The sequence below is a fragment of the Anomaloglossus baeobatrachus genome, chromosome 7 (genome assembly GCF_048569485.1).
Source record: "Anomaloglossus baeobatrachus isolate aAnoBae1 chromosome 7, aAnoBae1.hap1, whole genome shotgun sequence".
NCBI lineage: Eukaryota > Metazoa > Chordata > Amphibia > Anura > Aromobatidae > Anomaloglossus > Anomaloglossus baeobatrachus.
Genome location: NC_134359.1, coordinates 32,961,435 through 32,988,015, shown reverse-complemented (window position 1 = coordinate 32,988,015; position 26,581 = coordinate 32,961,435). Strand labels below are relative to the sequence as shown.

Here is a 26,581-nt window from a genome sequence, read left to right as displayed (position 1 = left end):
CCCCGTTTCATCTAAACGAAGAAATTGTCCTTCCGTCTTTTTGTCCTAGACCCTCCCACAGCTTGGAGAGGTCCCTGCACACCCTGGACCTAGTGCGCGCCCTTAGAATCTACATCTCCAGGACCGCGCCGTTCCGTAAGTCGGATGGTCTGTTTGTCCTTCCTTCGGGCCCCAAGAGGGGCGAGGCGGCATCCAAGGCCACAATTGCCAGATGGATCCGTTCCGCCATATCTGAGGCCTATCGGATTCGGGACAAGTCTCCGCCTCGGGGGGTAAGGGCTCACTCTACCCGAGCGGTGGGAGCCTCTTGGGCGATTAGGCATCAGGCGTTGGCCGATCAGGTCTGCAAGGCCGCCACCTGGTCTAGTCTGCACACCTTTACCAGATTCTACCAAGTTCACACTCAAGCATCGGCAGATGCGGCTTTTGGGAGAAAGGTTTTGCAGGCGGCAGTTGCGCACCTGTAATAGGGTGACAACATTCAGTCGTAGTGTAGGCCCGCCGGGGGAGGTCGTTGTTTTTTCTTCCCTGCGGCGGTGCTTCGGTATTCCCACCCAGGGACTGCTTTTGGACGTCCCATGGTCCTGTGTCCCCCAATGAAACGATAGAGAAAGAAGGATTTTTGTGTACTCACCGTAAAATCTCTTTCTCTGAGTCTTCATTGGGGGACACAGCACCCACCCTGCTTGGTTTTTTTGTTGTTTTCATTGCATTTGCCTGCCATTTTCAGGGTCTTATGTTCATAGACCACCTGTTCGCACGGCTGCATTAATTTAGTTATAACTTTGTTTTATGTATGGTGATTCGGGTACTCCTCCTACTGCTTCTGCACAAACTGATCTGAGCCCGCCTCCGGCTCGGGGTGTATACTGCTAGGGAGGAGCTAACTTTTCATGTCTACTTAGTGTCAGCCTCCTAGTGACAGCAGCATAACCCATGGTCCTGTGTCCCCCAATGAAGACTCAGAGAAAGAGATTTTACGGTGAGTACACAAAAATCCTTCTTTTTTTATTGCCTATTGTCATCAGCATACACCCATGGTTTCCTATGTCCCCCAGTGAAGACTACGAGAAAGAAATTTTATGGTGAGTACCCAAAATCTTCTTTTTACTCAAGAGCTGCAATCACAGTGGTGCTGCCTACCAATGGAAACAGTCATCACAAACAACTGCATTGTTCATCTCCTATAATGTGATTGTAATGTGTTTGTAGTTATGTATATACAGTGGGGAAAGTATTTAGTCAGCCACCAATTGTGCAAGTTCTCCCACTTATAAAAATGAGATTTGCCTGTAATTGACATCATAGGTGACCACAACTATGAGAGACAAAATGAGGAAACAAATCCAGAAAATCACCGCATCTAATTTGGCAAGATTTTTTTGCAAATTATGGTGGAAAATAAGTATTTGGTCAATAAAAGTTCATCTCAATATTTTGTTCTATATCCTTTGATGGTAATAAGAGAGGTGAAATGTTTTTTGTAAGTCTTCACAAGGTTGGCACACACCGTTAGTGGTATGAAAACATATGAAATAGACTTTAAAAATGGCAGAGAAGAGAAGAAGAATAAGGCACAAATAAAAAACGGACGAAAAACACCGAAAAGTAGACAAGAAAAGCTGCAAATACAATAATGAATCAGACCCGTAGACTTACCTGTCATTTATTTGGAGTGATGGTAGTAAGATGAGTGCACAGATCCCCCTCCTCGGATGGCGTTTGCAGCGGTAGGAGAGGACGCTGGGTAATGTCCGGGGCGAATTGGTTTTGCTAAAATAAAATAGAAAAGTATAATAGTCACACAGGTGAGCTGCCGACGTCACCACCCAGGAAAGCAGCGGGTAGAATAGTTGTTGCTGATATTTATTTCCGCCTCCGATCACGTCAAAGACCGTTCCAGGAGACAAATCTGTCATTAATGGTCAGCGTTAGATTGGTTTTACCACTGGTTTGCGGCATAGTTGCTCACCAATCTGGGCCGTGTGCACTCTCCGTGCCATGTTCTTCGCCCTCACAGCTTCCTTGATGCGGTCCACCTCCTGCTGGTATCGCTTGCGGTCCCTCATGGCGTTCTCTTTGGCTTCCTTAAGAGCGCCTTCCAATGCCTTGACTCGCTCAGCTGTGGCCCGAAGACGTTTCTCCAATTTGGGAAGTTCACAGCGCAGGTCTGCATTGTCACGGACAAGCTGCAAGAAAACGCCAAGAAAATCATGGGACAGGGACACAAGACGAGGGTGACTTATGACTCGAGCCAGTACGGGAAATATGGCAAACCAGGGTCCAGAGACCAATCTGATCTCTGCAGGTACACTGCTTAGTAAGGGCTACCGTGATTTATATAATTAGACTTATATTCTAATTTACCCAAAAATCACATTGGCTGCTGCTGGGGAAACTTTTCTTAAAGGGGATGTCCACGCATAAGGTTTCATGATCTATCTACATAAGACATCAATCGCAGATCAGTGGCGGTCCAATACATGGTGCCCCCAGCTGTTTTTTTGTTTTTTTTTGTTCCGGCTGGATATAAACAATTAAAACATGCAGTTTTGCAGAAAAGGTATACTGCCGGAGCCAGCAAAGATTGCACCTCTGTTCCAAGTGTTTGCACCTAAATGGAGCAAAAGCACCAGATGACCAATGGGGGCGCCTGTTACTGATGTAAATAGGTCATCAATACCGTGGGGCCACCCCTTTTAAGCAACTATTGTAGGTTTCCATAGAAAGACAATGAAAGCCCATACTATATACCAGTGATGGCGAACCTGTGGCACTTCAGCTGTTGCAAAACTACAATTCCCATCATGTCTTCACAGCCAAAGCTTTTGCTTTGAATGGCCAGGCATGATGGGAATTGTAGTTTTGCAACAGCTGGAGTGCCACAGGTTCGCCATCACTGCTATATACCCATTGGTATATGCTATAAAGAAGTTACAATAGGCGTCTGGAGAGGAATAGGTGTGGGTTCAGCCACTGGCAGACACAGACAGAAAAGGACCGCTGTGCAAGAACAGTATACGGGCCCTTTTTAGTCTACCGTAATAACTCATCAAAATTCACTATTACACCTGTTTTGGCTGTAGAAATGGGCCTCCCTAACCTCCAGGTTGCATCAATGATATGTCCGCCCCTGGGTTCAGCCTAAACCAACACCCCACATTACTGCCCTATGAATGGCGACCGATAATGGATTATGTGATCAATCCCTGTTGACTTGCGTTGGTTTCTGGACTGGCGACACCTAGTGGATGCGCTATATACACGCGGCTAGATGTGTACCGCTGCGGATCATCACATATAACAGCTCGTCAGTCAGCAGAGCTCAGCTCTCACCTGTTTGTGAACTTTTGTCAGCTGCTCCAGATTGTTCTCCAAGAAGGAGATCTTCTGTTTCTGCGCAGCGCTCCCCCCGGCGTCATCACTGTCCAACTCTACGCTCTGCAAACACAGAAAGAGCTTAATCCGGCAGAAGAAAGGAGAAGAAAGCAAACACTCATGGCTGTCATGATGAAGAGCGTTCCAAGCCCCGAGATGGCGGCAGCCGATGGGTAAGGAACGTCCCGCTCATACTGTGCAGCCGATGGCCAGAAAAATGTAGAAAGTCCCAATTTTGGATGAATAAAATGCAGAGTGTGAACAATGCCATATACTAATACAAAAGAAGTGCAGCTCCCGATCACTTGCAAGACATCTTATGTATGATTGCAGCAGAGCTACATGCGGTAGACGGGAGCACAATTCACCTTGATATTAGGATTTGGTGCTCTCTCTGGTCTTAGGCTATGTGCGCACGTTGCGTAATTTCTTGCGTTTACGCAGCATTTTAAACTGCAGCATAAATGCATGCGTCCCGCGTCCCCTGCACAATCTATGAAGATTGTGCATAATCTGTGCGCACGTTGCTTTTTTTCAACGCAGCGATTTGAGTGTCAAAGATTTGTCAAAATCACTGCATTTAAAAAAGCACCATGTCATTTCTTTTGAGCGTTTTGGCAGCGTTCTACACCCATTGAAATAAATGAGTTGATGAAAAACGCTACCAAAATGCTAAGCAGCGCATTCGCACTGCATTTTTGTTGCGATCCGCATGTTTATTTGACATAACAAACGCAGATCTTTCTCTCTCTCTCTCTGTCGATGTCGCCGGTCTTTCCCTCCCACCCCCTCTCTCATACTCACCGATCCCCGTACTGGCGCGGCGCTGCACGGCGTTCACACTGTGGCGGCTTCTCTTCTTTTGAAAATGCCGGCCGCTCATTATTCCATCACGTATTCCCTGCTTCCCCCGCCCACCTGCGCATATGATTTGTTGCAGTCAGACACGCCCCCACGCCGAGTGACAGCTGTCTCACTGCACCCAATCACAGCCGCATGGGCGTGTCTATATCGTGCAGTACAATAAATAAATAAATAATTAAAAAAAAACAACGTGAGGTCCCCCCCAATTTTGATACCAGCCAGGGTAAAGCCACACGGCTGAAGGCTGGTATTCTCAGGATGGGGAGCTCCACATTATGGGGAGCCCCCCAGCCTAACAATATAAGCCAGCAGGCGCACGGAATTGCCGCATCCATTAGATGCGACAGTCCCGGGACTCTACCCGGCTCATCCCGAATTGCCCTGGTGCGGTGGCAATCGGGGTAATAAGGAATTAATGGCAGCAGCCCATAGCTGCCACTAAATCCTAGGTTAATCATGGCAGGCGTCTCCTGGAGATACCTTCCATGATTAACCTGTAAGTTAAAGAAAATAAACACACACATCCAAAAAATCCTTTATTTGTAATGAAAGACAAAAAAACACCCTCTTTCATCACTTTATTAACCCCTCAAAAACACTTCCATGTCTGACGTAATCCACACAAGGTCCCACGACGCTTCCAGCTCTGCTACATCGGAAGCTGACAGGTGCGGCAGTAGAACACCGCCGCTCCTGTGAGCTCCATGCAGCAACTGAAGTGAGTCGCGCGATCAGCTGTGCTGTCACTGAGGTTACTTGCGGCCACCACTCTCAGTTGGAGGACTGCAGCTGTGGCCGCGAGTAACCTGAGTGAAAGCATAGTTGATCGCGCGGCTCACTGCAGTCACTCAGGGGATTTGCGATCACAGGTGAGTCTTTCACGTGTGACCGCAAATCAGGCTGCGACACAAAGAGAGCCGCGCGATGTCAGTGAAATCGGGTGAAGCTCTGACGTCATTGCTGCGGACTCCTGTGTCCTGGCACTGACCTCAGAGGTTCATCTAAGTTCATGACAGCACACAGAGACAGAGCCGCGGGATGACAATGAAGTCGGGTGCAGTTCATCCGAGTTCATTCTCATTGCCCAGCTCTGTCTGTGTCTCCTGTCAGCGGGCATGTAGCAGAGCTGAATTATCGGGGGACCGCAATGACAAAAATGCATCTAAAACGCATGTAAAATGCATGCAAAATGCATCCAAAATACATGCGTTTTGGATGCATTCTTTTTGTCAAAACGCAGCGTCAAGTGTGCCAGAGGGTGCATTTATTTCTGCACTGATCAGGACGCAACGTGCGCACATAGCCTTACATTTGATCGCGGTTGCTGGTAAACTTGCTGAATTTTTTCTTTTAAGTATTTTCAGAACTTTGATATTGATGGTAGACAGAAAATATGGTGCAAAACACAAACCTTCTTCACTCTAGTGGTGAGATCTTGTACAAAGAGTCTGCGCAGGTTGTGTAAAGTCTGGAGCTCCCGAGCCTACAGAGGAAAGACATTCAGATGTTTTAGAATATATTATATATATATATACTAGCTGTAGTACCCGGCGTAACTGTCTCTCTGTCTCTCTCCCAGTCTCTGTCTGTGTGTCGCTGTCTGTCTCTTTCCTTGTCTGTCTGTTTCTATCTCTCTGTCTGTATTTGCATCAGTCTATCTGTCTCTCTGTCTCTTTGCCCGTCTGTCTCTTTCCCCGTCTGTCTCTTTGCCCGTCTGTCGCTTTCCAGGTCTGTCTCTTTCCAGGTCTGTCTCTTTCCAGGTCTGTCTCTTTGCCAGGTCTGTCTCTTTGCCAGGTCTGTCTCTTTGCCAGGTCTGTCCCTTTGCCCGGTCTGTCTCTTTGCCCGGTCTGTCTCTTTGCCCGGTCTGTCTCTTTGCCCGGTCTGTCTCTTTGCCCGGTCTGTCTCTTTGCCCGGTCTGTCTTTTTGCCCGGTCTGTCTCTTTGCCCGGTCTGTCTCTTTCCCGCTCTGTCTCTTTCCCGCTCTGTCTCTTTCCCGCTCTGTCTCTTTCCCGCTCTGTCTCTTTCCCGCTCTGTCTCTTTGGGCGTCTGTCTCTTTCCCCGTCTGTCTCTGTCTTTCTCTATATCACACACACACACACACACACACACACACACACACACATATATATACACATACACACACACATATATACACATACACACACACACACATATACACATACACACATACACACACATATATACACATACACACACACACACACACACACACACATATATAGACATACACACATAGACACACACACATATATATATACACATACACACACACACATATATACACATACACACTGTGAGACTGTGACCGGGGTTATCTATGACGGCCGGTATGTCTCGCCCAGGTTGTGCTCACTCCATGATAGAAAGTAAATCCACTATAGGGTTAATGCTGTTTCCCTACAGACTGAAGGAAGGGTTAAATAGAATCAGGAACAAGGGCAGGTGTGCCGGGTGTGAGGGAGTGAACAGAACTCCCTGAGTTTTCTGCTGGAGAGGCACATGTATTGTGTTATGGACTTTTGTTTGAAGATTAAAACCGTGTGCTGTGAACCTATATGCCTGGATCCCGTGTCTTCTGCTGCGCAGCCGACCGTGCTACCTCACATATGGTGGAGAATGCGGGCATCACAGCCGGTGAGGTGTAGCATCCATCCCTGGTGACCCAGCTGCGCATGTCCTGGATTCGAGCGGCTATACTACAGCCCAAACCCGGTGACGCCATGGAGGACATACTAAAGCATTTGGCTCAGGCTAATGCACAGCAACAACAGGCTAATGCACAGCAACAACAGGCTAATGCACAGCAACAACAGACCAATGCACACCTGCTCCAATCCTTGCAAGTGCAGGAAAAAAAATTCCAAGAACAGATGGATCAGGCCAATGCACGTCAGCAGCAAGCCTTGCAATTGCAGGAAAAAAGGCACCAAGAACTGATGGTTCTCCTGGCCAAGTCGATCCGTGCCGGACCGGCAGCAACAACCCCGGGACCGGGTGATGACGGCAGCGTCCGGAAAGCGGTGAGACAAGCGTTGCAAAAGATGACCCCGGGGGACGATGTGGAAGCGTTCCTGGCGGTGTTTGAGCGGGTGGCCGAGCGGGAAAAGCTGCCGACCCCCCAGTGGGCTGAGGTATTGTCACCCTATCTGACGGGGGAACCCCAAAAAGCGTACCTGGACCTCTGTACCGAGGACGCCATTGACTATGTGACCCTAAAAGCCGAAATACTGGCACGGTTGGGGGTGAATACCTATGTACGGGCTCAGCGGGTAAATCAGTGGTTCTATGAGGAAGCCAAACCCGTACGCTCCCAGGCCTATGACTTGTTGCATCTTGTAAAAAAATGGTTGCAGCCTGACACTCTGAGCCCGGCGCAGATGGTGGAAAGGGTAGTAGTGGATCGTTTTGTGCGCACTTTACCCGTCACCGTTCAACGGTGGGTAGGACAGGGTGACCCGAGTACCCTGGACCAGTTAGTGTCCCTGGTAGAGCGGCATGTGGCTACGCAGGACTTGATACGGGACACTGAGACTTTGCGTACCGCCCGTCGGTCCGGCCCCTCCAAGCCTAGGGCCAAGGACCCACCGCCGACAACGGTGCAGGAGTCCCCTACCGTCCCGCCTGAGGCCGCGGCCGCCAATCCTGAGGTCCGGAAGGTTCTGTACCCTAAACGACAACCCGTCAAGGGTGTTTCCGTCCCCATTAGATGTTGGCGGTGCCAGCGGGTGGGACATATGGAAGCCCAGTGTCCACTCACCACGGAGCCCATGGATTGTGGGGTTACCCGGCGGGGTTCAATGTATGCTCAGGTGGTGTGTACCGCTGACCTGGTCTCCCCAGAGACGGAGCCCAACTTGTGCCAAATACAGGTGAATGGATGTCCGGTTACAGGATTGTTGGATTCCGGAAGCTTAGTGACCCTTGTGCGATCCACCTTGAGGGCTAAAGTAAAGGCCACAGGACGTACCGTGGGGGTGGTTTGCATACATGGGGACCGCCGAGACTATCCCACGGGGATTGTCACCATCACAGCACCTTGCGGTCAGGTGCAACATGAGGTGGGACTTCTTAACACTCTTCCTTATGACGTGATCCTAGGAAGGGATCTGCCCTATTTTTGGACTTTATGGAAGGGACCCCCTAAGTCTCCTCAGATATTGGTCAGTCCGGGACCTGAGCCCTACAATCCTGAATCCGGGACACCTGCCGTAGGGGTCCCCATGATAGGGACAGAATGTGAACCCGATAGGTCGCCCCTAGAGGTATTGGCAGGAGAGGCTGAGACGGTCGAACCCATCCCGGAGTTGGAGGCGTCCCCGGATACGTTTGGGACTGCCCAACTCCAGGACCCTACATTAATACATGCCCGGAGTCGGGTGACAGTAATTGACGGGGTGGCACAGCTGCCCGGTGCCCAGGTAAGGTACCCCCATTTCGCTCTTAAGCAGGATTTACTCTACCGGGTAGATGAAATACGGGGCGTGGGGGTAGAGCAGTTGGTGGTGCCCCAGCCGCATCGTCGGCGGGTCCTCGACTTGGCTCATAAACACCTGATGAGTGGCCACCTGGGGGTCAAGAAAACGCAGGAGCGAATATTGCAAAGGTTCTATTGGCCCGGAGTCTTTGGGGAGGTAAAACGGTTCTGCGAAACCTGCCCGGAGTGTCAGCTTACCGCACCCCTGACCCATTTTCGCAGTCCGTTGGTACCGTTACCCATTATAGAAGTCCCTTTTGAACGGATAGGGATGGATCTGGTGGGGCCCCTCGTAAAGTCCGCTCGAGGGCACCAACACATCCTAGTGATCGTTGACTATGCCACCCGGTATCCCGAGGCGATACCTCTCAGACATACTGCAGCAAAGCTTATAGCTCGGGAGTTGTTTGCTGTGTTCTGCCGGGTGGGGTTGCCCAAGGAGATCCTTACGGATCAGGGGACCCCATTCATGTCTAAAGTGACCAAAGAGCTATGCCGGCTACTCCAGATCAAGCAGTTGCGTACGTCTGTGTACCATCCTCAAACGGACGGTTTAGTGGAGCGTTTCAATAAAACCCTGAAAACCATGCTAAAAAGGGTGATTTCAAAAGACGGGAAAGACTGGGATATGATGCTTCCCTATTTGATGTTTGCCATCCGTGAGGTGCCACAGGCATCCACGGGGTTTTCGCCTTTTGAGTTGTTATACGGGCGACATCCCCGGGGATTGTTGGACCTGGCAAAGGAAACATGGGAGCAAGAGCCCACCCCCCATAAAAGTGTGATTGAACACATTTTGGGTATGCAGAACCGCATAAGCGCGGTCATGCCAATTGTGAAGGAGCATTTACAGGAGGCTCAGGCCGCGCAAAGCGGCCGCTACAATAGACAAGCCACCGTGCGGACCTTTAAACCCGGGGATCGGGTGTTGGTATTAATCCCCACGGCGGAGAGTAAATTCCTGGCTCAGTGGCAAGGCCCCTACGAGATAAAGGAAAGAGTCGGGGTGGTTAACTATAAAGTATTGCAGCCCGGTAGGCGGAAACCTGAACAAATATACCATGTCAACCTATTAAAACCCTGGCAGGAACGGGAAAGCCTGATGGCTGTTTTTTCCCCATCTCCCTCCTCTTCGGGTCGTTCACCTCCGGCTCCAGCGACCTCCGGAGAGGACGAACCGGAAGTAAGGATTGGAGAAGCCCTCACCAAGCAACAGAGGCGAGAGGCCAGACGGTTGGTTCAGCAGAACCCCGATGTCTTCTCCGAGCTGCCCGGTAGGACCAGTCTGATACGACATGATATTGTCACCGAGCCCCACCTGAAGGTACGCCTGAAGTCATACCGGGTACCGGAGGCTCGAAGACAAGCCATATCGGAGGAAGTAAAGACAATGTTACGCCTGGGGGTCATCGAAAAATCCCGGAGTGAATGGGCTAGTCCGATCGTCCTAATACCAAAACCCGATGGCTCCTTAAGGTTCTGCAATGACTTTAGGAGATTGAACGAAATATCCAAGTTCGATCTCTACCCCATGCCCAGAGTGGATGAGCTGATTGATAGGCTGGGACAGGCGCGGTATTTTACCACGCTCGACCTGACCAAGGGGTACTGGCAGGTGCCACTGACGGAGTCCGCCAAGGAGAAAACCGCTTTTGTTACGCCGGAGGGTCTCTTCCACTATGTTGTCTTGCCTTTTGGGTTACATGGCGCTCCAGCCACGTTCCAGAGGTTGATGGACTTAGTGCTGGAACCCCACCAGGCGTATGCATCAGCGTACCTGGATGACATCATTATTTACAGCTCCGATTGGCAGACCCACTTGGAACAGGTACAAGCGGTGGTGGACGCGCTTCGAACAGCCGGATTGACAGCCAATCCCAAGAAATGTGCATTGGGACTCATGGAAGCCCGCTACTTGGGCTACGTGATAGGCCAAGGAGTGATTAAGCCCCAAATTAACAAGGTTGAGGCGATCCAGAAGTGGCCTAGACCCCTGACCACGAAGCAGGTTAGGGCCTTCCTGGGTATCGTGGGGTACTACAGGAGGTTTGTAAAGGATTTTGCGGGACTATCAGCCCCCTTGACGGACCTTCTCAAAGGCAAGAAGTCCGTCATGGTGCGCTGGACTCCGCAGGCCGAGGACTCCTTCCGGGCCCTGAAGGAGGTCCTGTGCGGACAGCCCGTTCTGGTCAACCCTGATTTCCGGAAGGAGTTCATTGTACAGACTGACGCCTCGGAGGTCGGCCTGGGGGCAGTACTGTCTCAGGTGGTTCAGGGGGAGGAACACCCCGTTACCTTCTTGAGTAGGAAGCTCACCCCTCCCGAGCGGAATTATAGCGTAGTGGAGAAGGAGTGCCTGGCGATCAAGTGGGCCTTGGAGTCCCTACGCTATTACCTGCTGGGACGGCAGTTTCGCTTGGTGACGGATCACTCTCCACTGGTCTGGATGAGGTCCGCCAAGGAACGGAATGCCCGGGTTACCCGGTGGTTCCTTTCTCTGCAGAACTTCCGGTTTACGGTTGAACACCGGGCCGGTAGGTTGCAGGGCAACGCCGATGCCTTGTCCCGCGGCCCGTGTTTGATGGCTGGAGTTCAACCCCGCACGCTTGAACTGAGGGGGGGGGGTATGTGAGACTGTGACCGGGGTTATCTATGACGGCCGGTATGTCTCGCCCAGGTTGTGCTCACTCCATGATAGAAAGTAAATCCACTATAGGGTTAATGCTGTTTCCCTACAGACTGAAGGAAGGGTTAAATAGAATCAGGAACAAGGGCAGGTGTGCCGGGTGTGAGGGAGTGAACAGAACTCCCTGAGTTTTCTGCTGGAGAGGCACATGTATTGTGTTATGGACTTTTGTTTGAAGATTAAAACCGTGTGCTGTGAACCTATATGCCTGGATCCCGTGTCTTCTGCTGCGCAGCCGACCGTGCTACCTCACAACACACACACACACACACATACACATACACATACACATACACACACACACATATATATATAGACATACTGTTACGGTTGCTGTGGTACTGGAGTCTATCTCCAGATTTCTTGCTACTGCACATGTGCAAGCGCTGGAGACTAAGTCCTATCTTGGAGCCATTGCACATGTGCAGGTGACATCATTGCTGACACGAGGTCACATGTCTCTGACACCTTCTATGCCGATTGGCTGCTCGTCATGTGCTTGTGACACGTGGTCACATGTCTCTGACACCTTCTATGCCGATTGGTCGCTGGTCATGTGCTTGTGACGCTTTGCTCGGTGATAGACCAGCGTGACGTCATTCCTGTCGTTCTGGCAGCGGATTGGCTCTGGTGTCCTCCATCTTGAATGAGGCACAGAGTCTATATAAGACCCTGCCGCACGCCGCACGGCGCTCAGTCCTCTTGGTTCATGCATGAGAGTAGACGCTCTGTGCACGTTCCTCTAGGCATTTCTCTGTTCTCATTTCTAGGTGAGCGCTACCGGCAGGGTAGCGTTCTTATACCTTACAGCTTTGGCTGCGGTCCGTATCCTTACCTCTTAGGGGAGCGGACATAGGCAAGTGCCTGAGGCACATGGTCTGGCTGGGCCTTGTGATTCGACTCGTAGGTGGACGTTGCCGCTAGGGTCGTCTGGCAGTTGTTCGTATCCTCGCACACTAGGGGAGCGAACAGAGGTAGGAGCTTTGTGCGGCTTACGCTGCTGTCCGTCTCTTTTGCACCACTAGAAGAGCGGACCTAGGCAGGTGCCATATCTAGTGGTTCGTGTCCTCGCACACTAGTGGAGCGAACGCAGGTAGGAGCTTTGTGCGGCTTACGCTGCTGTCCGTTTCCTGGCACCACTAGAGGAACGGACCTAGGTAGGTGCCATTTCACACTCACTGCCTTTGTCTCTGTGATTATTAACAGAGACCATTCCACACACCCTCCAAGTAAGGGAGGAATTGCCTTATTTACTAATTATATTCCTCTGTGAGTTTAACAGAGGTATTGCACTCTGCCATAGTCTGCAGCAGAGTCTTTGCACGGTGGACCCTGACTGTCTGTTACTCCTTTAGGTTTTATTATCAGACAGCCCCCCGTAACACATACACACACACATACATATATATAGACATACACACACACACACACACATATATATAGACATGCACACATAGACACACACACACACATATATATACACATACACACGCACACACACATACACTGAGCTTTTTTTATATATATATATATATATATATATATATATATATATAAAATCACAAACAAGAAAGTAAATGGGGAGAATTGCCCTGATGTGACTAATGGGGGGATGATATAGGGCCTGTACTCAGGAATGTATTGCCCTGATGTGACTAATGGGGGGATGATATAGGGCCTGTACTCAGGAATGTAATGCCCTAATGTGACTAATGGGGGGGGTGATATCGGGCCTGTACTCAGGAATGTATTACCCTAATGTGACTAATGGGGGGTGATATAGGGCCTGTACTCAGGAATGTATTGCCCTGATGTGACTAATGGGGGGGGTTATATAGGGCCTGTACTCAGGAATGTATTGCCCTGATGTGACTAATGGGGGGGTTATATAGGGCCTGTACTCAGGAATGTATTGCCCTAATGTGACTAATGGGGGGGTTATATAGGGCCTGTACTCAGGAATGTATTGCCCTAATGTGACTAATGGGGGGGTTATATAGGGCCTGTACTCAGGAATGTATTGCCCTAATGTGACTAATGGGGGGGTTATATAGGCCCTGTACTCAGGAATGAATTGCCCTGATCTGATTAATGGGGGAATGATATAGCGCCTGTACTCAGGAATGTATTGCCCTAATGTGACTAATGGGGGGGTGATATAGGGCCTGTACTCAGGAATGTATTGCCCTGATCTGATTAATGGGGGGGTGATATAGGGCCTGTACTCAGGAATGTATTGCCCTAATGTGACTAATGGGGGGATGATATAGCGCCTGTACTCAGGAATGTATTACCCTAATGTGACTAATGGGGGGATGATATAGGGCCTGTACTCAGGAATGTATTGCCCTGATCTGATTAATGGGGGGTGATATAGCGCCTGTACTCAGGAATGTATTACCCTAATGTGACTAATGGGGGGTGATATAGGCCCTGTACTCAGGAATGTATTGCCCTAATGTGACTAATGGGGGGGTTATATAGGCCCTGTACTCAGGAATGTATTGCCCTAATGTGACTAATGGGGGAAATGATTTATGGCTTGTACAGGGACAATGAGGTTTTGGCCTGATGTGACCAATTGGGAAAATCAAGGTGGGGAATATATTAGAGAAATGGAAAGGAATCGTGATGGTCCTAATATGGAGGTAGCACGGGGCCTGTATCGGGGCAGGAGCGGGTGTAGTCAGATGTAGTTGCACGTTACATACCACGGTCTCCTCCAGGCCTTTCAGATCTTCCCGTGATTGCTCCCTCTTCTCATTAAGCTCCCTTAGGATATAAGACACAGGCAATGATCCCCTATACACACTAATAGTCTGAACAGTATATATCACATAATACAAACATGCTACATCAGTGAGCAAAACCTATATTGCAATAATATCATCACTTTCCATCACTAACCCACATTCCCTGCAAATCTCAGTAGTGGAGATTGATATGCACTACCACTTCAGACCAGAAGGGGCAGCATAATAGCTGCTGATATCCAGAAGCCGTGCAAGGATATCCAATACCCAGACAGTGTGGTTATAGAATGGGGCTGTACTGCACTGATTTTTTATAAGACAACCACTTTATTTTCCCCAGGCCTATACGAGTTGCAGTGATGCTCGGCTCTTACATGAGTTTCTGCAGTTCCATCTCTCTCTGCTCGTCTTCGGCCTTCAGCTTCTCATAGTCTGAGGTCAGCTTGTCCTTCTGGAGCTGCAGCTTCTGGTTGAGGCTATAAAAGCGATGCAAAAAAAGAAATAAAAAGATTAACGAGACGGAAATTCACTTTATGGCACCATATAACACTCCATTATGTAGATAAGTGTCATTTTTGTAGTAATTTTTATAGTCAAAGTCACAGAATATGTATATTCCATCTGTGTGTCACAGATCAGTCATCTGTCTCCTCCTCCCTAAGGGTACCATCTCACTAAACGACGTACCAGCGATTCCGACCACGATATGACCTGGTCAGGATTGCTGGTGCGTCGCTACATGGTCTCTGGTGAGCTGTCAATCAGGCAGATCTCACCAGCGACCAGCCACCAGCCCGCAGCGACTCATGGAAATGATGCTGCGCTTGGTAACCAAGGTAAATATCGGGTAACTAAGCAAAATGCTTTGCTTGGTTACCCGATATTTACTCTGGTTACCAGTGCACACCGCTTAGCGCTGGCTCCTGCACTCGTAGACAGGATACACATCGGGTTACTAAGCAAAGCGCTTCACTTAGTTACCCGATGTGTACTCTGGCTACGTGTGCAGGGAGGAGGGAGCCGGCACTGGCAGCCTGAGAGCGGCGTACACTAGTAACCAAGGTAAATATCGGGTAACCAAGCAAAGAGCTTCGCTTGGTTACCCGTTGTGTACTCTGGCTACGTGTGCAGGGAGCCAGGACTGGCAGCCTGAGAGCGGCGTACGCTAGTAGCCAAGGTAAATTTCGGGTAACCAAGCAAAGCGCTTCGCTTGGCTACCCGATGTGTACCTTGGTTACCAGCGTCCGCAGCTTCCAGACGCCGGCTCCCTGCTCCCTGCACATTCAGATTGTTGCTCTGTCGCTGTCACACACAGCGATGTGTGCTTCACAGCGGGAGAGCAACGTCCAAAAAATGGTCCAGCACTGTGTGTAACGATCAGCGATTTCACAGCAGGGGCCAGATCGCTGCTTAGTGTCACACACAGCGAGATCGCTAATGAGGTCACTGGTGCATCAAAAAACCGTAACTCAGCAGCGATCTCGCTATGTGAGAAGTACCCCTAAGTCTGACTGTGAGATAACCAGCTGCAGCAGGAGCCTCCCCCCTCTCTGCAGTAGAAGCAGGCTCCTTTGGCCAAGCCCCATCCCTCAGTCACTCCCCAGCCAAAAATGGAACTGGTAAACAAGAGATTAACCCACGTGTTCTGCAGGATTTCTACAAAACTGTTCGCCTCCTACAGTCTCACAAATTATATTTGGCTTTTTTACCAGTTGATTCTAGGTTCTGCTTTTCTTTAGAATCTCATGATGAATAATGAAAGTTTATTGCAGGGAATACCGCCATGAATACCCTAATAGTGCCGCCATCACTTTGCTTACTCTTTGAGGTCATCAATCATCTTCTGCTTCTCTTCGATCTCATCGCGCAGGCGGGACAGCTGCTTCTGGTGCGCTTCTCGGTGACTTTCCATCTGTTGCTCCAGAGTTTTCTGATCAATAGTGACACGAGAACATTATGACACCCATCCTTACATCATAGCAGACAGCGCAGAAGCTTCCGGCACTCTGCATTATAGCCATTTATTTATTGTGTTGGTTTACATCGTTATACATACATAGCTGCCACATTACAGATTTTGTCCACCTTTGGGAACATTTTTTATTACTTAAATGCATATTAGCAATTGGGTTTCATTAAAACTATGCACCGTTTGCCTTCTATAGCCTTTGTGTTGCATTGTCTATTGCTGGCTGCAGTATGAGTGAACAGAGAATCCATCAGCGAGCTCATTCTAATGGACTGACGGGGAGTTTAACTCTTTTTAATCTTTATTTTTCTTCTCTGACCAGAGGCAACTTCAAAGTTGAATATGCAGGAAACAAAGAACCCGTAAAAGCCAAACTGTGCAAAATTCTTTATGTAACCCAATTGCAAAAATGAGTTTTAGCCCCAAAATACGTGCATTTAAATAAAAAAATTGTCTTTGGACAACCCCTTTAACACAAAATATAACATTTAAGGTCATAATTATTTAATAATAATTATTTCAAAATAACACATCACATAGACTAAATCCTTTATGAACCAGGCCTGTTTGATTGTTTGATAGCAAAATGCATTTGTTTTTGCCTCTCTGCATTTTTGTAGCCTTAATGTTTTTTTTAATTATTATTATTTTTACAGTTACATGGCTTTATATTCCTTGCCGTATAAACTATTGCTGATTTTTATATATATATATATATATATATATATATATATATATATATATATATATATATATATATATATCTATATATATATATATATATATATATATATGTATGTATGTATATATATATATAGGGCTACACTATATCTGTAATATTCATTCTTTAGGTTATCATGGTGGTATGGATACCTAATAAATGCAGTTTTTTAATGGAAATTATGGGCGTTAATTGTACTCTACAATACTACATTATATTTTGTTGTCTGTTTTGGTGGGGTTTTTTTATACAAATTTTTTTTCTACATTTTGACTTTATTTTTTGTTATATTATATGCGCCTGACATGATATCACTATGGCACAGGCTGTGGTATACCAAGCCCACTGTGACAGCACGCTGGGCACCCGGGGGTCCTTTTTCAAGCCCTACAGGCATTTCCTCGCACCCCGTAACCTAAATGTAGAGGAAAAGTTCTCTTTGATCAATTAAAGGGTTAAACAGTCAGCAATAAAAAAAAATTCTATTCTCAGCCATGTACCTGCATCGGGGCCGTATGGGACACCTGTGCCGGGTTTATTTCATTCTATAAAAATGCAGCTCTTTAGGACCAAAAATATAATCTGTCGGCAGGATCCTATAGATTTATTTTATTTGCAATAGTTTGATTAAAAAAAAACAAAAAAACCAAGACATAATACGTTGCTAATAAATGAGAAGTGACCAACCTTCATCTCTTCGGCATCTTGGAGACGGGTCAGGTGCTCCTTCTCCTTATCCTGGAAGGAGACTTTGTGCATGTTTTCTGCAAATGGATAAATGTCAGTGAATACATTGTACTCTTATTCTTCTTTCCCAAAATTATTTTTTTGAGACGTTTGCTATTGACAGTCATTCCTGAAAATCTATGATGGAGCAGTAGTTAATGGAAATGCACTAAGGCACCGGATACTGCGATGGCGCAGGAAAAGCAAATTGACTTCAGTGAATATTAAACATCAACCTCCATGTTATACATGGATGCACCGAGTCTGCCATAGCCTCCATACATCCCTGCTATACATCCATACATACCTGCTATACATCCATACATCCCTGCCATACATCCATACATCCCTGCCATACATCCATACATCCCTGCCATACATCCATACATCCCTGCTATACATCCATACATCCCTGCTATACATCCATACATCCCTGCCATACATCCATACATCCCTGCTATACATCCATACATCCCTGCTATACATCCATACATCCCTGCCATACATCCATACATTCCTGCCATACATCCATACATCCCTGCCATACATCCATACATCCCTGCCGTACATCCATACATCCCTGCCGTACATCCATACATCCCTGCCGTACATCCATACATCCCTGCCGTACATCCATACATCCCTGCCGTACATCCATACATCCCTGCCGTACATCCATACATCCTTGCCGTACATCCATACATCCCTGCCATACATCCATACATCCCTGCCATATATCCATACATCCCTGCCGTACATCCATACATCCCTGCCGTACATCCATACATCCCTGCCGTACATCCATACATCCTTGCCGTACATCCATACATCCCTGCCATACATCCATACATCCCTGCCATATATCCATACATCCCTGCCATACATCCATACATCCCTGCCATACATCCATACATCCCTGCTATACATCCATACATCCCTGCCATACATCCATACATTCCTGCCATACATCCATACATCCCTGCCATACATCCATACATCCCTGCCGTACATCCATACATCCCTGCCGTACATCCATACATCCCTGCCGTACATCCATACATCCCTGCCGTACATCCATACATCCCTGCCGTACATCCATACATCCCTGCCGTACATCCATACATCCCTGCCGTACATCCATACATCCTTGCCGTACATCCATACATCCCTGCCATACATCCATACATCCCTGCCATATATCCATACATCCCTGCTATACATCCATACATCCCTGCTATACATCCATACATCCCTGCCATACATCCATACATCCCTGCCATACATCCATACATCCCTGCCATACATCCATACATCCCTGCCATACATCCCTGCCATACATCCATACATCCCTGCCATACATCCATACATCCCTGCCATAGCCTCCATACATTCCTCTTGCATCCCTATGAACTAACCCCCTTAATGATCCCATTTTAATTTACTCCAATGGGGAATTTAAAGGGGGTCCTTTGTTCGCCATCGAGGCCTCTTGGTCAGACTAGAAAGTAACACACAAAAAAATCCCCTACAATATCAGGGGACAGTGACTCCTATGCTGTCCCTCACACTACTGGACCCTAAACTATCCTTAGCCACATGGTTACTCCTCATGGTGTAGATGCCTGAATCCAGTGCCTGGCTATGCGTCTGAACAGTACTACACTGATAGCCACCTCCCACCAGGGAAGGACAGGGGAAGAGTATGAAGAAAAACAGATAAAGACAAACAAGGGAAAACCAAAACTCTAATATATTGCATACTCACAGGAATAGACAATGAAAGACTCAAGAGAAAAGCAAGAGCAGGAAGGTAACAACAAAAAAGGCAACAAGGGTTAACTCCACAACTGCACGCCAGGGAAGGACGGGTCAGGAGTGTGATAAAAAACACAATCCCAGAAAGGCAATAGAAAAAACTAATGCAAAACTAAAACAAGAAAAAAAGTTGTGTGAGTGATCAGCTGAGGAGGCCAGGGAATGACGTGGCCATAGTGCCACATTGATGGAGTAAGTGGCACTAAAGGAGGCCATGCATGACCGCGGAGGTTGGCACCCTAAAGGCAAAGCAAGAGATGTAGCCCCCGCTGCTCGTATTCTGACCCTAGAAGCCCCTGTGCATCCCTACATAAATATATCACTCAACAACAGATATAGAGGATGACCGAGGACAAAAAATAAAAAAATTAAAAAAAGATACAACTGACAGGTAATAGAAACCCACGAATATGCAATATGGAAGCACACAAGCATTGTCAGTGGTGATGGCTTTTTAAGTTTCAGCCTACTGGTCACTAATAAGACATATGTGCACATTCCTAACCCAAAAATAACAAAGACAGAATGACCAGCATGTCACAAAAAAAGAAGACCAAATATCAATAGTCCAAAAACTGCTTGTGCTGTGTAGACCAGTAGATCAAAGATAAGAGGACTCCCCTTTAAGCACAGTCTAGGGTCATGGCCTCGACGTGTTTCCCCTCCCAAATAAGCTTCATCAGGGGTCGGGAGAAAAACAAAGAGAACTGATAATGTGTCCTATGGATGGTTGGTTTAAATATTCACTCCAATAGATATCCTGACTGCCATAGAGAAAAATTGTAAGATCCATAAAGGAATATCTGGGGAGGGGACATAATATTCCACCTCACTTTTAATCTATGTGATTAACTATAACTGGGAAAGTTAGAAACTAATTTTAATTGTGGAAGAGAGAGAGCTGACACTTCATCCTCCATTGAAGTAGTACCTCCTGTAGAGACCAGGTAATTACAATAGGATATCTGCTCTGAGAACCCAACGCCAAGGCTCAGATTTACATATAAAGAGCCTGAGAAGCAACAAATGTATCACCTCTGAAGTCAGCTCTGCTGGGCTTCAAAGGACAGCAACCAGGCTTGTTAAACCGATATACAGTTATGAATATTTGGGCTCTTGTAGTAGGCATAGTTATGGTAGACACATTTTTAAAATAGTAATCCCAAGAGGAATGAAATGCATATTTTTACATAATTGTGAGGCCTACCTATGTGCCCCAAATTATCATCTGCAGATGGATGACAACACATATATCATATTTCCTATCTGTGAAAAGGTAAAATCATGATAGGAAATATAGCTGTAAAATCTTTCATCTGAGACTTCCAGAAGCATGGGGATCCCATAATTTTGTAAAGACCGGAGCCAAATCCCTTGACCAGCCCCATCTAAAGTTACCAAAGACAGGTATGTGGGAGTGACTGTTGTTTAATAAATGCAGAAGGGATGTCGCTCAGTGTGGCACTATGGTTACGTCCTTCCCTTGCCTCCCCAGCTAATCACTCACACAACATTTTCTTACTTTGGTTTTGCATTAGTTTTTTTCTATTTCCTTTCTGGTGTTGTGTTTTAATTCATATCTATTAAAATATTTAATGTTTTTATTATGCCATACTACGGGGATTTTTTTTTCTTATGTTAGCTTGTGTTATTGAATCCCTTTGTTAATCACCATTTTTGTTAGCCTGCTCAGACAAGAGAGTAGTTGCAAATACACTACTGTTTCTTTCTCTGGAAGACTTGTCCAATCCGGGATTAGAGAAATCCCCATTGATGTGAATGGACAATGTGTAATGCTTCATTTCACCTCTAGAGGCTCTGTATAATATCTGAACACTCATTGCCAGGCTTTGCGTAGAGATTAGTACTCTAATAAGCAGGGATTGTACAAAAAGGAGAGCCCCTTTAATAAAAGAATTGGGGTTTTCTTTCTGCATGATAGGTCCTCAATGTGTATGCTGTAAGGGTCCAAACCCAAACACAATGCCCAATCAACAGAATGAAGGACCAATGGAGGTTGCTGTGATCCCCAAAATCGCCCCATTCATCTGCAGTTCACTCTCAACTAGTTTTCAAAGTGAAAGAAAAGTATTCTCACAAAATTGATCAAATGTTTAAATCAGGTTTTTGTTTTAGATGTATCTTTTTAACATTTTGACAATGTTTTATTTATTTATTTAGTTTTTACACATCACTGTTACTATCATCACAGCCAGGATTACAATGACTGATGACACCTCTATACATAGCTGATAACACAAGATCCACCATTCACAATAGGTAATGTCACAGCTCACCTCCTCCCCCTCCTATATAATGACAGATAAAACCTCTATACTCAGCTGATAACACAGGATCCACCATTCACAATAGGTGATTTCAGAGCTCACCTCCTCCCCCTCCTATATAATGACCAATAAGACCTCTATACTCAGCTGATAACACAGGCTCCACCATTCAAAATAGGTGATGTCACAGCTCACCTCCTCCCCCTCCTATATAATGACTGGTAACACTTCTATAGACAGCTTATAAAACAGGATTCACCAATCACGATAGGTGGTCACAGCTCACTCCTCCTCCTTCTGTATAATGACTGATAACACATCTATATACACACACTAGATAACACAGGATGCACCCTTCACAATAGGTGATTTCACAGCTCACCTCCTCCCTCTCCTATATAATGACAGATAAAACCTCTATACTCAGCTGATAAAACAGGATCCACCATTCACAATAGGTGATTTCACAGCTCACCTCCTCCCCCTCCTATATAATGACTGGTAACACTTCTATAGACAGCTGATAAAACAGGATTCGCCAATCACAATAGCTGGTCACAGCTCACTCCTCCTCCTTCTGTATAATGACTGATAACACATCTATATACACACACTAGATAACACAGGATGCACCCATCACAATAGGTGATGTCACAGCTCACCTCCTCTCTCTCTTACCAAATTACTTATAACACCTGTATAAACAGTAGATAACAATCAAAAAGACTGCTGGAACACCATCATTGTAAATGTGAACAGGGTGCTAGCCAAAAAATACACAATCTATATGAAGTGAAAGCTGCACACCAAATTCAGAGAAATATGAACAAGCATAACTGCTTTATGATACATAAGGAATGAAAAATACAACTAGCCACATGAAAAATGGAAAAAAAAATTAAATGTGATATTGCATAACTGCTGAGGATTATTTGAAAAAAAAGAGATATTTAGCTAATGTATTTGTGGCGCCCCTGAGGCTTCCGTCACCACAGAGACATTGCACCTCAGCCAGAGGTGTGATGTCCCATCCTGGGTAAGGAAGGGGGTAAACGCCGGTCCACAGGCAAATTTGCACTACACCCATTGTTAGGCACACACAGGGACCAGGGACAGTGGCAGCAACCCCCCCAGGCTGCATGCTGGGGGGGCCGTAAGACCCATCCCTGCTCCCATAGGGTAGGGCTTAGCAACTGGGAAGGTGGGAGGAGCCAACAGAGGGTAGAGCAGATGCAGGAAGGTCAAGTTTCAGTTTGCAGACAGAGGAGGGAGTGAGAAGTTGGAGAGAGCTGAGAGCAGTGAGGAGAGAAACAGCAAGAGAAAGTGACGCTTCCTGGTGGAGACCCTGGGGCCCGGCTAGGCTCAGGTGACACCACAGCAGAAAACCACAGAAAGGATTCCAGGGCCACTGTAAGGCTTTCAAGCTTGTGGCCTGTTCCACCAAGTCACCGGGTGGAGGGGTCAAGCTGCACACGGGGAACGGTCTCTAAAAACTGGAGGAAGAGAAGTCATTTCCAAAGGTGAACACCGAGGCCCAGGGTGGTTGCAAGCCCCCAGGGCCACATCCCACTGTAGAACCCCTGGGAAGAGGGTACAGTTCCAGCTAGGCAAGCCCTCTTGTCCAGAGCCTGTAGTGGAAGCCAAGCCAGGTTCATCCAGCAAAGGCAAGGCTTTGAAGACAGCTGAAGAGAGGAACACAATAGAAGGGTGCACCGGCTTTTATTCCCAGATCTACCCGGGATCGGCGGAGGTCCCTGACAGTGGGTCCCAGCAGTCCAAAGGCACCAGTGTGCTACAACCCAGGAACTGTGAGTAAACATCTTGAAACTGCACCCCCTGGTGTTGCCTCCATTATTTCGCCTGCACTGCACCATCTACAACACCCTCATAGACTCTTACAAGCACCAACGGTTGCCCCGGGGTACCGCTCCACCTGTGGGGAGCAGGACCATCCAAGCTGCCATTCCACCAGCCCCGGAGACCCCATACAGCAGCGGCGGCTTAATAGCCGCAAACCACAGGTGGCGTCACGAATAACCTAAAAACTTTATTATTAATCATCACCCCCCCTGAAGCCATATTAGTTGACCCCGCCAGGGTCACTGAGTCGGGCCCAGCCACCACTGACTACCCCCGGACTAGTCCGGCTCAGCACCGGGTGTCCCATAGCCCTGGGGTGGGTGAGTCATATTGATTAATTCATTACTGCCCCAGTTAATTTTATTTTTTTCTGTCTGAGAACCCAGTCCCGCCCTTTAGCCATGATTATTCAACTTCCTATATAGCCAGGTCCCTTGCTTCCCATACACAGCAGGTTTCAATCGCACATAGAGGAAACATTTGGTTAGGTACCCATGCACACAAGCAGGTTTTAACCGCATATAGAGGTAACATTTGGTTAGGGACCCCATAAATAAGAGATTACCGTGAAGTTGGTTATGGGGCAGTAATGAATTGATCAATACATTAGCTAAATATCTTTTTTTTTTTTTCAAATAATCCTCAGCAGTTATGCAATGTCACATTTAATTTTTTTTTCCATTTTTCATATGGCTAGTTGTATTTTTCATTCCCTATGTATCATAAAGCAGGTATGCTTGTTCATATTTCTCTGAATTTGGTGTGCAGCTTTCACTTCATATAAACAGTAGATAACACAGCATCCATCATTCACAATAGGTGATGCTGACACGTGCGCAAAACTTCGCCAACAGCCGGTGGGGATTAACACCATGACCGTCAGGATGTAACTTTACTGCCCGTGGTCATTAAAGGGTTAATATAAAAACCTGATTGAAACACTAGGCCATTTTCTTATCACATAGTCAACTGAAAACAAGAGATCCATCCTTGGAATTCTTTACCAGTTCTATGTATCGTTTTCTTTCTCGATTTGGCCAATAAGCAAAAAATAAAGTAAAAAGTGTTATGAAACGCAGTTCCCAGCAGAGTGGTAAAATCATAGATCACTCACAAGGGGGAAATGTGCGTCTTGTGCCGAGGAGTCATGAATTCCACAAAACTGTGATAAGATGATAAGTTAATAGCTAGAATCGCAGCCGGCTGATTACCTTGTGCGTGGAGTTTTGCCAGTTCCTCATTTAGAGAATCCTGCGCCTCTTCCAGCTGTCTGCGCCTCTGCTCCATGTTTTGCATGTAATCGGTCAGAGATTTGATCTTTGCTTCATGCTGGAAGAAAAAAGAAAAAAAAAAAAGTATAAATGAATAAAAGCTTCAAACCAAAGAAGAGAAAACAAGTTCCAGTTTTCCCATTTCTGCATATTTTGTGTAGTATGGAAATTGTCTCTTCAGAGAAGAAGACATGAACTCTAGCGCCACCTATTGGAAGTAGCAATCCTATAAGTCAAGATCGACCCTTTAATGACTTAGGCTACTTTCACACTTGCGTTGGACGGCTTCCGTTGCTATCCGCAGCCTTGAGGAATTACGGTAACCGTTGCAGGAAACCGTTATATGCCTCATAGACTTCTATTAGCTACAGATAGCAACGGATGGTCTTGCATTGCATCCGCCCCGCGGCGCATCAGTTGTTTTGATGCTGACCGTCAGTGACCGTCGGGCGGATGGAACGCTGCATGTAGCGTTTTTCTGCACTTCAAAAAAACGCAACCTGCAGGATTCCGTCGGCGTCCGTTGTTTTTATAATGGACGCCTATGGTGGCGGATTCCGTTTGAATCCGTCATTTGACGGATTCCGTTAACGCATCCGTCTTTACACAACTGCACATGCCCAGATGTGTAAAGTCAAGGAAAAAAAACCTATAACGGATTGCGTTATTTTGAACGATCTGTAGCATCCGTTGTGCCACTATATGCAACGCATCCGTCACACAACGCTATGCTACGGATCCCGTCCAACGCAAGTGTGAAACTAGCCTTAGGTGTCTCTGAATAGAGCATCTGTTTTGGCTTTTATCCTTTTTTGGAATGTTTGCCACATCAACCGTGCAAAGAATGGGGTCTGATGTGGCTGCATGAGAGGCTTCTGATGGTTTTTTATTTAATTAAAGTGGTTGTACTTTTACAGCAATGACCTATCCGGGTACTGCACATCTGCCTCCTAGTGATTAGAATAGGTGGCGGATGTACAGTACCTGGCCGCAGCCACTATCAGAAGACGGAGCAGCTCCGGAACTGAGCATTTCCGTCTGTCTGCTGCCGTCGCCGGGACTAAGAACAGCTGATCAGTGGGGGTACGGGGTGTCGGACTTCGGCCGGTCAGACATTGATGACCTATTCTTAAGGGTGCTTTACACGCTGCGACATTGCTAACGATATATCGTCGGGGTCATGGTGTTTGTGACGCACATCCGGCGTCGTTAGCGACATCGCAGCATGTAACACCTCTGAGCGACCTAAAACGATCGCAAAAGAGGTAAAAATCGTTGGTATTGGAGAGGTCGCTCCAACACCAAAAATCATTGACGTGTGAGTAGCGAGGTTGTTTGTCGTTCCTGCGGCAGCACACATCGCTACGTGCGACACCGCAGGAACCAGTATACTCACCGTACCTGCGGCCGCCGGAAATGAGGAAGGAAGGAGGTAGGCGGGATGTTTGGCCCACTCATCTCCGCCCCTCCTCTGCTATTGGGCGGCCACTTAGTGACGTCGCTATGACGCCGAACGAACCGCCCCCTTAGAAAGGAGGCGGTTCGCCGGTCACAGCGACGTTGCTAGGCAGGTAAGTCCATGTGACGTGTGTAAGCGATGTTGTGCGACACGGGTAGCGATTTGCCCGACACGGCACAACCGACGGGAGTGGGTACGCTCGCTAGCGATGTCGGTACCGATATCACAGCGTGTAAAGTACCCTTAAGGGTAGGCCATCAATGTAAAAGTAGGGGACAACCTCTTTCATTTTAATGA

General features: G+C 47.2%; 1 protein-coding gene across 1 annotated transcript in view; it reads right to left on the bottom strand.

Annotated features, from left to right (window-relative positions):
• Window positions 1–26,581, bottom strand: part of KIF5C (kinesin family member 5C) — a 74,507-nt gene that overhangs the window by 15,216 nt on the left and 32,710 nt on the right. Inside the window, exons 17-25 of the mRNA XM_075317182.1 lie at window positions 24,766–24,883; window positions 17,553–17,629; window positions 15,996–16,105; window positions 14,550–14,651; window positions 14,134–14,194; window positions 5,654–5,725; window positions 3,337–3,441; window positions 1,973–2,189; window positions 1,660–1,773 (exon numbers count right to left, since the gene is read on the bottom strand). Coding sequence (XP_075173297.1) covers window positions 1,667–1,773; window positions 1,973–2,189; window positions 3,337–3,441; window positions 5,654–5,725; window positions 14,134–14,194; window positions 14,550–14,651; window positions 15,996–16,105; window positions 17,553–17,629; window positions 24,766–24,883 — 969 coding nt within the window. The 3' untranslated portion in view covers window positions 1,660–1,666. The remainder of the gene's footprint in view (window positions 1–1,659; window positions 1,774–1,972; window positions 2,190–3,336; window positions 3,442–5,653; window positions 5,726–14,133; window positions 14,195–14,549; window positions 14,652–15,995; window positions 16,106–17,552; window positions 17,630–24,765; window positions 24,884–26,581) is intronic.